Below are 12,947 nucleotides of genomic sequence, written 5' to 3' on the forward strand. Positions count from 1 at the left end.
AGAGAGAGCACATGAGAGGGGGGAGGGTCAGAGGCAGAAGCAGGCTCCCTGCTGAGCAGGGAGCCCGATGCGGGACTCGATCCAGGGACTCCAGGATCATGACCTGAGCTGAAGGCAGTCGCTTAACCAACTGAGCCACCCAGGTGCCCCCTGACTTCATTTTAAACAAGATTTTCTTTTATTAATTTTCACATCTTCATTCTGCATCTGCCAACCTGCTGTGTTTTGAAAGCCCTTTGTAGGGGCAGAAAAGTTTTCCCTTCTTCCGTTTTAAGTCCTTTGGCTGGTCTGATAATTAAATTAGCATAAGACAGATTAACAATAGAAAAACAAAAGTTTAATAACATGTATACATGAGAGAGACCCCGGAAAACCAAATAACTCACTGAAATGGCCGAAGCCATCACCGTAAAAACCATCTTCAGCTAAAGACAAAAGAAGACCTTTGGGGAAAGGAGACCAGCTATGGGAGGTTACCAAGAAAAACAGTATACAAGGGTAAGGTTGTTAAGCAGATTTAAGTTGTCATCTGCATTGATAGAGTTCTAGAGATTGCCTCTTCCAGGTACAGCAAGGGAGACATCCTTACAAATGGAGATTTTCCTCATAAATGTGAATGTCTCTTACAAAATAGTAACTTTTGTTGGATTTTTAGAGCTTTTCCATGTCCGCTTGTTTTTAAAATAACTAGGTTAAAATAATCAACGTGCAAAAGAGGCATATTTTGGGGTGGCAAAATCTTGCACCTTTTATCTGTTTTTGTTGTTTTCATCCTCCCCGCTCTCAGAATCTGCTGCCAGGTCTCTGTTCCTTCAGGAGCCGTTATTCAAATTTCACATAGCTACTGTTTTTCTGCTGTAAACAACAATGACAAAAATCAAGAGTTATAAAATTAGGTCTATAAAAGGCCCAGTTCTAGATGAACTTCTGCAACATTCGCTTTTGATCATTGGCAAGACTTTTAGTGATTACGAACATTTTGGCATCATTCCAAGATTCTTGGACCTCTCTTTGGCATCCTTCTTAATTCTCACCTTTACTTGGAATTACATTAAAAAAAAAAAAAAAAAAGCCCTCAGCAAATACGGTTTTGATGTCTCCAGGATGTTTCCTTAGAATCACAGAGTCCAGTTCTGGGGAGTAGGTTTGCTGTGCCATTTCTTCAGAAATACGTAAGCTTGGAGGCAATGAAAATCTCTGCCCTAGTATGAGGCTAGATAAAGCTTTCTTTATACTTGCAAAAAATATCCATACTCATCATTTGCGATGCCTATTGGCTCTGTCATCTTGCAGCGTTTCAACTCCATTATAATATGAGCTCCAAGTGCAGTCAAAGTGATTTAGAACACTCTTAGAAAATTATTTTGTTTTCAAAATCACACTTTCCTAATGAACCAGGTAAGCTTTTCCCAACAAATTTCTCCAACCAGCAGTGGTGTTGTCTGCAGCCAACACTTCCCTTACTTCTCACAGCTTCTTTCCATGAAAAGGAGGAGCCCAACAGGCTAGTCAACTGATAGCAGTGGGAAGGGAAAGGATAAGTAAACCACAAAATAACAAAAAGATCATTAAAAGAAAAGCATTTCAACTCAATTGGAGCATTATCTTTTCTACTAAAGTCTTTTTGTTTTGTTTTGGGGGTTTTTGGGTTTTATTTGTATTTGTTTTCTTGCTTTACCACACTCATGTCTGTGCGGCATCTGGACTGGATGGGGGCCGTGGCGCAGGTGGTGAAGGAATCCGCTCGAGGTGGGACAGAAGAGATGAAAGTGTATTGAATGGACCCTGCCAGGGAACAGCGGGCAGGACAGCAGAGGAGAGACTGTCTGCCACGAGGCGGGGGTGAGGGCCACCGTTGGAGGGCAGAGTGAGGGAGTATGGGGTCGCAGGGAATTTTCTTTTTGCGTAATCTCAGGAACTGTGTCTGGTTGTAACTGGTCAGTTAGGGTCTATGGCTGTTTCACGGTGGGTTGCTTAATGAGCCTGTTTGCGTCAGCTTGGTAGTCACTGTAGGCCCTTTTGCCTTGCTCAAGTTTCTATTGCTCAAGCCTGTTGCCTAAAAGCAGTGTCTACCATGCCCTCAGGACTGAATTGATATTTCAGTTAAAATACTATTAAATGTGAGTAGAGAGCAATGCCAACCTGTCTAACATCAAATGATTATGAGATGGAAAATACAAGTGTCTCATGCTTTTTCTAATAGATACTTGGGATTTATCATATGGCCTCATCCTTTTGTCCTTTGAGAGATTACTAGTAGCTGATTAGTCTTTAAAATTCCAAAAGCAAGAAGAATGTAGTCAACTGGGATCTGTATTATAGAATAATTTTTCAAAATAGAAATATTCTTCTCTAGGCGGCAGAAGAGCTTATTCATTTGTGAAGCTTCCATCCTTAAACACAGTCCTCTCTCAAGGTAGATGTGAACTCCACCCAGTGGCAAACTGTGTTCCGAATGATTGTTCTAAGAAAGCTCCAGTCATGCCCAGTTCACTCATTCACTCAACTCACTGTACTATCTACTATCTACTATGGGCCAGTTGTGTTCAGTAGTGAACCAGATAGGAAAAAACCCTGCTCCCAGACTGCATCCACTGCAGGAAAGATGGGAAAAGATGGATTACTTACATTATTTTGTAATAAATTTTAAAGGCATAGTAATCAGTGGATGGCGGTGTGGGGATTGAGAATTTTCTGTAACTCCAGAGGGAACGGTAAAGGTAATTCAAAGAAAGCAAGCCATCAAATGTTTGGTCTTTACTTGTGAGACTGTCCATATAAAAGGATTTCTTTTTGTACAGTAACTACAAGTACATAGCAGAATGACTTTCCTCTTGTTATCCGTGCTTCACATAACCTAGGCAAATCAAGAAGATATTACTTAGCAATTGGGTATCCAGGACATTGGGCAAAGAGAACTAGGAATATAGAACAGGATTTGACAGAGGGTGTCACAGAGGAGACTTAACCAATTCCTGAATAATTGTTGTTGGCTGGAACATTTCTCTTCAGCACTTCCTTATTAGTATATCCAATTATATATTACTTCAGTTCTGTTTCTCTCTTTGAAAATTATTGCTTGAAGAACATAACCTCACTTGCCTGGTAAGAATGTCACCTTGTGTTACTATTCTAGATATGAAAAGAAACATTTAACTTTCATTAGATTTGCTATTGAAGTCTTTAACAGGATACAGTTCCATCCTTGTGAAAATACATTTTTATTTTGACAAGGACAAGGAACACAGGAAATGGAACTTCTTTTATATACTTTGTATTTTGATATTTGAAACATAAACTATGGTTGAAATGAGGGAATCGGTATTACAATGATCCGTATGGAAAGCATAAAAGCATCCAATTAGAATGTGCAGAAGCATATGCACACACACACACACACACGCACACACAGTTACAAATAAAGATTTCCCCAAAGGATCATCTTATGACTGAGTTTTTTTTAATGAGAAAGAAGTTATATTTGTGTTTCATTTTAAGTTTTCTTAAGATGGCATAACAATTGAGTTTTAAATTATTTCCATATTTAAATTTTCTTCCAGCTAAAGAGTGTTCTCTCTCGGCTGGGATTATTTCTTAATTCATTTATCCAGTTTCTCAAAATCTTGGCATAAAATCTAAGAAAAATTTTCTCCTAGACTTTTGGTTTAATTTTTTGAATTAAGGCACAAGGAAATCAACATGGTTTTTTCAAAAGCAAATATTTTGGACCAAATCAAGTTGCTTTTCTTTAGCATTGACAAGTAAGAGAAAAATGAGGAAGACTTTGACATGATCTGTCTGGAAATGATGGTGTCTGTCCCTGCTGTCCAAGCCTCAACATGCTTGTGTGATATTATCCACATTTTAATAAGATAGGTGTCTGAAAGATTTCATTCCAAAGAGACCTACTCTCTCACAAGCCAGCTCCCTTCCAATTTTCTATTTTTCTCTACCATTGAGTACCTCCTCTTCTTTTGTTTCCCACATGGTTATGCCACCCACTGCCTGGTCATATCACTGCAATTATCTCGAATAGGAATGATTTGCCCCAAATTAGGCAAATTTACCCACTCAGCCACAGGTATGGCAGAACCGGCTCTGTGAAATGTATAGCATGGAATATTCCAGAAGGTGGGGAAAGCAGGATAGGAGGCAGAGAAGTTGAGCAATCCACACTCAGTTCTTTTGCCCATTTCCTTTGGTAAAGAAGTGAGTGATGAGCAGAGAGAGGCCAGCTATGTTACTCTAACAGAGGTCCCTCCACATGGAAACATGAAGCAAAGAAAAACAAGAGAGAGAACCCTAACACAGAGAATCCAAAACACAGAGAACCCAAAAATCTAGGAATGATAACTATTTTTAAATTCTCTCTTCACTGAAATAAAAGGAAAGTGCTAAGTTAAAAAGAAGAAACAATTTAAACAGAAAAGAAAGAAAGAAAGAGAAGAAAGAAAGAAAGAAGAAAGAAAGAAAGAAAGAAAGAAGAAAGAAAGAAAGAAAGAAAGAAAGAAAGAAAGAAAGAAAGAAAGAAAGAAAGAAGAAAGAAAGAAAGAAAAGAAAGAAAGAAAGAAAGAAAGAAAGAAAGAAAGAAAGAAAGAAAGAAAGAAAGAAAGAGAGAAAGAAAGAGAGAAAGAAAATAAAAAAAATAGTGCTGGACTAAGAGTCAGAAGGTCAGATTTTAACTCTGGTTCTGAAGCTTAATCCCTCTGAGACTTGCCTCGGTTTCGCCATCTGTAGAACAAGGACTGGATGAGATTATCTTTGAAGTTTCTTCTAACTCAAAATTCTGTGATTTCATGAAAAACAAAGTGAGCAATCCACTTATTTAAAAGGAAAGAAAGAAAGAAAACTTATATTCAAATGAATTTTAAGTGTTCAGAAGGAAAAGAAAAACAGGCATAGAGAGAATTCTTCATAGCCACAGTAGCTTAGGTTGTGTTCCCTGGTGGCCTGGGGAGACTGTCTCCCCAAGCCCTGAGGCCCAGGCCAGCCCTGCCTCGCATTGTCCCTGGAAGCTCTTAGTCTCATCACCATAAAGAATTCCAGGAGATGCAAGTGTTGGGTATTCATCCTCTCTGAAGGCTAAGTAATATTCCATTGTATATATGGACCACATCTTCTTTATCCATTCGTCTGTTGAATGGCATCTTGGCTCTTTCCACATTTTGGCTATTGTGGACATTGCTGCTATGAACATTGGGATGCATATAGCCCTTCTTTTCACTACATCTGTGTCTCTGGGGTAAATACCGTGTAGTGCAATTGCTGGGTCATAGGGTAGCTCTATTTTTAACTTTCTGAGGAACCTCCATACTGTTTTCCAGAGTGGCTGCACCAGCTTGCATTCCCACCAACAGTGTAAGAGGGTTCCCCTTTCTCCACAACCTCTCCAACATTTGTTGTATCTTGCCTTGTCAATTTTTGCCATTCTAACTGGTGTAAGTTGGTATCTCAATGTGGTTTTGATTTGAATTTCCCTGATGGCTAATGATATTGAACATTTTTTCATATGTCTGTCAGCCATTTGTATGTCTTCTTTAGAGAATTGTCTGTTCATGCCTTCTGCCCATTTTTTGACTTGATTATTTGGTTTTAGGGTGTTGAGTTTGAGAAGTTCTTTATAGATCTTGGATACCGTCCTTTATCTGTAGTGTCATTTGCAAATATCTTCTCCCATTCTGTGGGTTGCCTCTTTGTTTTGTTGACTGTTTCCTTTGCTGTGCAGAAGCTTTTTTTTCTTGATGAAGTCCCAAAAGTTCATTTTTGCTTTTGTTTCCCTAGCCTTTGGAGACGTGTTTTGAAAGAAGTTGCTGTGGGCGATGTCAAAGAGGTTACTGCCTATGTTCTCCTCTAGGATTTTGCTGGAGAAGATTATGCTCAGTGAAATAGGTCAAACAGAGAATGACAATTATCATATAGTTTCACTTGTTTGTGGTACATAAGGAATAGCATGGAGGACATTAGGACAAGGAAGGGAAAAATGAGGGGGGGAAATTGGAGGGGGAGACAAACCATGAGAGACGATGGACTCTGAGAAACAAGCTGAGGGTTCTAGAGGGGAGGGGAGTGGGGGGATGGGTTAGCCTGGTGATGGGTATTAAGGAGGACATGTATTGCATGGAGAACTGGGTGTTATATGCAAACAATGAATCATGGAGCACTACATCAAAAACAAATGATGTACTCTAAGGTGACTAACATAACATAATAAAAAAAAAAAAAAAAGAATTCCAGGAGAGACCAGACACACAACAAACAGTTGAACAGCACAGGTAGGAAAGTTTACTCAAGTGACAGTAAGCTCTAGAGATGTGAGGGTGGGTGAGCTCAAGGGAGAGCTGCACTGGGGGTTTGGATCTCTGTCTTTTATTGACAGATGTTAATGAGGGCATGGAATATTTATTACCTGGGGAGGAGATTTCTTGGGAGCGGGGTTTCATGCCTTTTCTCCCTTACTTGCTTAGCATCTCAGCCTGCTTTGTCTTGAGCCTGTCCGGTTTGATCCAGCTTCTTGTTGGCTTCGTTTTTTGGAATGCTGCCATAAGAGTTCTCTAACTTTTCTCATAGCTGGCCATGACTCCCGTTTTAAAGCCTAACTAACTCTCTACTCGAACAGTTGCATAGCACAGCATGCTGAGTAAACAGAAGTCCAAGGTCTGCGTCCTAAAAGAAGGAACATATGTGCTTTCTTAATCTTGCCTGTTACCCTTTAAAGCAAATCATGGTGAGAAAAACAAGATATACTGTATATTTAAAAAGGAAAACCATTAAAAGGCATGACTAAAGGGAGAGAGGGAGAGAAGAAAGGAAGAAGGAAGAGAAAGAGGAGGAAAGAAGCAAAGAGAGGAGACGAGAGTATGAGGACAGTTGAAGATGAGGAGGCATCCTGAAAGGTGAGTAGAAGCTAGATGTCAGGGTCCAGGCCACACTTTGTTTTTTCTTATGAGTTGTAAGCAGGTGGTTAAAGGCTAAAGTAAATTAGATTCGAGTAGTTCTTGACAGCAAAGCTGTTCTGCAGCCCCGAGACGCACATGGAAGTTTTCTGACCCTAAGAAAAGAGGCAGGCAGACTGGGCTGAAAGCCATCTTCTCCTTGGCACAGTAAAGAAAATCAAGTTGATTCAAAGTCTAAGCAACTTAGCTTAGTTGAGTCTAAGAAAGATAATTATATTTTCTCGAAAGCTAGGGTTTCTGTAAATGCAGAGCTAGTTTAATATAGAAGTTGAAATTTCAATGGAGTATTTTATCAATAAACAACACTAACAAATTTTTGAGCCAGATCTTTTCAGCAGCTAGGAAGTGACTTATCTCTTAAGACACTGATAATCTCCTATCGGGCTCTTTATATATAAGATCATCCCAACAGTCAACTGTGTCTGAAGGACCACACAGAGAAGTTCCAGTAATGCCCAGTTATGATTCACTACTCCCACTTCATTCAGTCAGTCACCAGATATATACTGAGTGCCAGTCACTGTCCCTGGTACTGAGATTATAGTGAAGAACAAGTGAAATTTTGGATCTTAGAGAATATACAATCTTGTGGGGGTAGGGATGAAGGCAGGGAATTTGAAAATGAGTTAGTTGTAATATTTTGAAAGAGATTTAAAAATGGTATAGGAGATAATTATTTCTAGGTGAAAAATTCTTCATTTCACAACTGTCTCACTGTTCCATCAGGGGAACAATTTAATAAAGGAAATTAAGATGAAAAGGTTGCCACATGAATGTCAAGAACCAGAGCTAGGAAGATGCACAAAGACAACCCTGTCCACATTGGCTGAGAAAAATTACCAAGTGTCTGTGGAATGCTGTTCATTCCCACAGATATTTATATCAAGAAACGGGTTATATAAATGAATGAAGCAATCTGATTTTATGATGATAAGTGACAAATAATGCAGTCCAGGGGATATGATGAGGCACGGTGAAGACTATGGCATTCTGGAATAGATGTGCCTCCTCTAAATAGAGTAGTAACTACTCATCTCTCGTGGCCTGTGGCCAAATCGACTACTTTGTCAGATGAAGCACAAATTCCAGAATTAATATATCTCTTCTAATTTTTAAAAATAACAGTAACTTACTCAAACTTGAAAACCATTCAGGCAAAGAAAAACTGATCTGAAGGCTAGAATCAGCTCACAAGCTAAGAGTTTATGATCTCTGCTGGATAGAAATGCCCATGTATCTCCGCAAGTATTTGCCCAGCAGAGTATGACATGGTGCAGCAGAAAGGACGTAGACTGGGTATCCAGACCAGCTGGAGTCAGACCCCCAGTGAAGTTGCTCTGCAGGTTTCGGTGAGTCTTGTGTCCTGAAATGGGATCTATTGGAAAAATGGAAGGTAGAAGGATGGCAATACTACCTTCTTTGCCAACTTTTCAGGATTCTACTGGGAAATTAAATGATATAAGTGAAAGTACTTTGTCAGTGGTGAATTCCTACAAAGTGATATTATCTTTCCCAGTTCTCCATTATGAACACTGTAGCAAGTTCACTTTTCCAATCTTCCTCAGTCAGTATTTAGGATTGAATTCACTTTAAGGCCAACAAGAGAGTAGCATGCACATTTTCAACGAGCTATTTATGGAGCATTGAATTATTTTAGGCGTTCATGCATTGATTAATTTGTGGTCCAGTAATTTCAAATGTATAGTCATCCAAATAAGAGTTGTGCTGGTTTAAATTTGCAAGTTTATCTAGAGGGAACTTGCTGAGCAAATTAATAGGGTAAGCAGAATTAAGACAGGAAAAACATCAACATCCTGAAACCTTTTCAGGAGTTCATAAAAAAATGTTAAAATAATTAGCCTTGCCTGGCATATTTGAACAAAATTTATTTTGTGCTTACCTCCTAAAGGGTTGCATTCAGTCTACTGGGCAGCAGTTTGCATAGAAACACCTGATATAGTAATTAATTATTTTTATAGACTCATTGAGATATTTCTTTTAAAGACTTACACAAAGTAATCCAATAGTTCAGTTATTTTCATTTACCCCCTCTGACTAGTGTGATGATTCAGAACTTGAGCTCTGGAGTCAGCCTGCCAGGGTGTGGGTCCTTGATCGTGGTCATTGTAGCAAGTGACTGAATTTCTCCATGCTTGTGTTTCCTCCTGGGCTAAAGTGGAGATAACAAAAGCATGGACCCCCTTGTATGGTTGTTCGGAGGTCTGACGAGAAAGTACATGTAAAGCACTTAGCAGTGTGTCTGGAACATGATGAGAATACAGGTTAACTACCCATATGTGTAAATTTTAAGTGACTTGAATTTCAACTTCTCAGTATTTTTTATGGTCCCAAAATTTTCAAGTTAAAAGTATCTTTTGAGATTACAACTGGTCTCTGAAGCTATATAAAGTGGTAGACCTCTCCTCCTTTTTAAATGCAATTTTATTTGGAATTCAAAACTATGAAAGAGGTAAAAGGATACTAAGCGCCCCTGTCTTCCTTAGACCACTCTTCCCTGTGACATCCATAGACCAGTTTGTGCAACTGTATGCCTCACCTGGGGAAGACAGAAGATGGGGGCCGTGAGAAGAGTGGGGGGTGGGGGGAATTATTTTGTGTACAAATTAATCCTTAAACTTGGTCTCTTTTGACTTGAGTCTACCCATTAAGGGTGTGATCCTGATGGTCAGGCCTTGGATCACGGACCTTCCTTTATTTATAAATAAATAAATAAATAAATAAATAAATAAATAAATAAATAAATAAATCTTTAAAAAAAACAAAGAGACACCCCCACCAAAGTCATGACAAATTAACAGGTCTAGCTCTTCATGGGCCATCATTTATCTCCTTCATAAAAGATTTAGATTTTAGATTTTTGTGGAAATTAGAGGATGTCAGGGCTTGAAACTTGTAACATACAACCCAAGTGATACTTAAAGACTTCCAGTGGGGAGAGAAAGAATGAGTTTTTTAGTATTCTTCAGGAAACTGCCATAGCATTGGTATCAGAACTTGACAAAGAAAGCTTAATTGGTTAAATTGCATGTTTATGTTTCAAGCTCCCATCAATTTAGAAGAAATGAAAGAATAGATTTTAAGAAATCCCTTAGAAGTACCTAATAAAAAGCGTTCAGTGATATACTAGAAAAAGCAAGTTGAGCAAATATTTCAGAGACTAAAATAAAAGAGCAAAAAAAGGAGTAAAACATTTTTTTTCAAAGTCTTAATAAAAGTGGTCTAGAATTTGGTTAAGAAAATTCCCAGATACTTAAAGAACAAAGCAGAGAAAATTATCAAAGAAGTAATACAAGTGTGCTTCTGGAAAATGAAGGGCATGATCATCTGGCACAAATGAATAAAGACTTAGCTAAAGGTAGGCTCCTGTAAAAATTCAGGATATAAAGAATAAATAAAAAATGGTAAATTCTGGAAACTTTCAAAGGGCTTCTGATGAATTAATTCCATGCAATCAGAATTATGGTGGTCTTCTCAACAATATATGCTTAGGAGATGGTGCAGTAAGAATTTGAATATTCTAAAGAAATATTCAACTTTAGTACTAAGCAAGTATACCTATATAACTTAGGAATAGAATAAAGATTTTCAGGCAATGCAAGGATTCTAAAAATTTACATCCCATGCCCTCTTAGGAAACTTTTCAAGGGAGTGCTTGAACAAAATAAGGGACTTGATACAGGAAAAACACGAGGATTGGAGAAGCACAAGAAAGCAACATAGCAGGGGGCAGGGAGCAAAGGAGCTTCCAGGACAAAGGTTGTACACCAAACATTTCTAAACTATTTGAAAGCAATCACCCCTGGGAAGAGTGCAGAGGAGGAGAGCAGGAGGAAAAAAAAATAAAAAAGGAGACCAAGACAGTGACCAGCTCAGAATGGAGAATAAAACAGAAGCCTCAGGGTTAGAGGTCCCCGGGAAAAAAAAAAAAATCAATTGATAGGATATCTGATTTGCTTGAGAAATAAAATTAAAGGCTTTGGATAGATGCAATAAAGGATTTAAAAAAATAAGGTAGGTACATCTTAAGCAAAGAGTTGAAAGGAAATTATCTTTAATATGTAACAGAAATGTATTGATTAAGTGAATTATTACTCCTGAGCAGCAATTCTCAAGATTTTGGTCTCAAGATTCTTTTACACTCTTACTAATTATTGAAGACACCAAATAGCTTTGGTTTATGTGGGTTATATTATCAATATTTACCATATTAGAAATTGAAAGTGAGAAATGTTCATATATGTACTTATGAAATCATTTAAAAGTAACAAGAAACATTTGCATGTTAAGACAAATCTATTTTTTATGAAAAATTATATTTTCCAAAGCACAAAAATATTTAATGAGAAGAGTTGCATTGGTTTACATTTTATAGATCTCTTAAATGTCTGGCCTAATAGAAGACAACTGAAATCTCATATCTGCTTCTGCATTCAGTCTGTTGACCATACATCATGTACCTTCTGGGAAATCTCACCATTCACAAATCTTTAGGAATTATTATTAAAGAGTTTTGACACCTGAAAAGGTCCCTTGAAAGGGTCTCCAGATGACACTTTGAAAAACACTCCTCTACAGTAATACTTGACTTCTAAATGAATACCATTTTACATAGTTATAATTTCTTATATTGATATATCCAAAATAGTCATACAGTTACCCTGAGAGTATGAATGTGAGTGAGGAGTGCTCTGGCTAGCATTAAATCATCAATGATAATAATAACTGATCAAAAGATGATGTGTAATATCAATGAGTTGTCAATAGCAGCAGAAGCATACTACATAAAATGACAGAGGTAAATATCAGAAGTATCACCCAGCATATTTTATGTGATTGTCTCTAGATGATGGTAAAGAAGGGTGCAGAAGGGTAGAGCAGGAGACTGTCATAAAATGAATTTCTATGAATTCTTTAAAATGAACATTTCCTATAGATTTATGGAAATAATCTCAAAATATGAATCAAGTTTTGATGATTCAGTAGGCCTCAGGTGGGCCATGAGACTTTGCAGTCCCCACAAGCTTCCAGGTGATGCCAATTAGAACCATGCTTCCCATAGCATTTACTTACATAAGGAGAAAATTGTTCTTAACTCAGAACTTTAAATCATTCTGATGGTATCAGAAAGAAAGCCTCAAGTAGGTACTAGATTGTCTTTTACATCTCCCATATTTTCCAAACTCTGTGAAAGATAGTCTCGGAACTTTCATCAGGGAACAGTATCTACCTAATATTTAAAAGGAAATAGTGGGCAAACTGGTAAAATCCTAATAAAGTCTGAAGTTTAGTTAAAATTAATGAACCTAATATTGGTTTCTTTGTTTGACAAATGTATCATGGTAATATAAGATTTGAACATTAGGGGAAGCTATAAATCTATACTTATTCCAAAATTAAAAATTTATTTTAAAATGTTAAATAAAAGACTAAATAACAGAGAGGTAAAAGCCAAAATACTCCGATTAGACCAGTGAGAAAAGGAATAAAAGGGGGACCCAGAATCCTTCCTGTTCTTCATTCCCCTTTAACCTCTGATATTTCCTGAAACTCTAATAAATCTTTGGCCTCTACAGAAGAAAGCTTGGAAACCACCAAATCTAACATTTTATTTTATAAGGAAAAAAACACGAGACCCAAAGATTATTAAGCATCTTACTCAAAATTACACATTTGTGTAAAATAAGGACCAGAATGGAAGATTTCCTTCTGTGTCATGCTTGTTGCTTTTCACCAACTGCAGGTTTTATTTAGATATGTCTACTTTCTTCTCTAAAATAGAGAGGTTTTCTTCAATGTGACCACAGGATAGACTCACATATGTCACCCAAATTGCCCTCATTTGAGACTGACCTATGTGTGATCACACAAGTAAATCAAAGGCCAGATGGCCCACTTATGAGAACTGAAGTCATTGGAGAAACATGAGTTCTGTCTTCTTGTGTAAAATTCTTGTTTTCCTGTGATCCCATAAGT

General features: G+C 37.7%; 2 protein-coding genes across 2 annotated transcripts in view; one reads left to right on the top strand and one right to left on the bottom strand.

Moving 5' to 3' along the window:
- MARCHF1 (membrane associated ring-CH-type finger 1) overlaps positions 1-12,947 on the top strand; it is an 86,665-nt gene that overhangs the window by 38,354 nt on the left and 35,364 nt on the right. The window lies entirely within an intron of this gene.
- Positions 504-12,947, bottom strand: part of TMA16 (translation machinery associated 16 homolog) — an 80,165-nt gene continuing 67,721 nt past the window's right edge. The window contains exon 7 of the mRNA XM_035022778.1: positions 504-855. Coding sequence (XP_034878669.1) covers positions 834-855 — 22 coding nt within the window. The 3' untranslated portion in view covers positions 504-833. The remainder of the gene's footprint in view (positions 856-12,947) is intronic.

Source organism: Mirounga leonina, unplaced genomic scaffold (genome assembly GCF_011800145.1).
Source record: "Mirounga leonina isolate KUSES-001 unplaced genomic scaffold, KU_Mleo_1.0 Mir_176, whole genome shotgun sequence".
NCBI classification, from domain to species: domain Eukaryota; kingdom Metazoa; phylum Chordata; class Mammalia; order Carnivora; family Phocidae; genus Mirounga; species Mirounga leonina.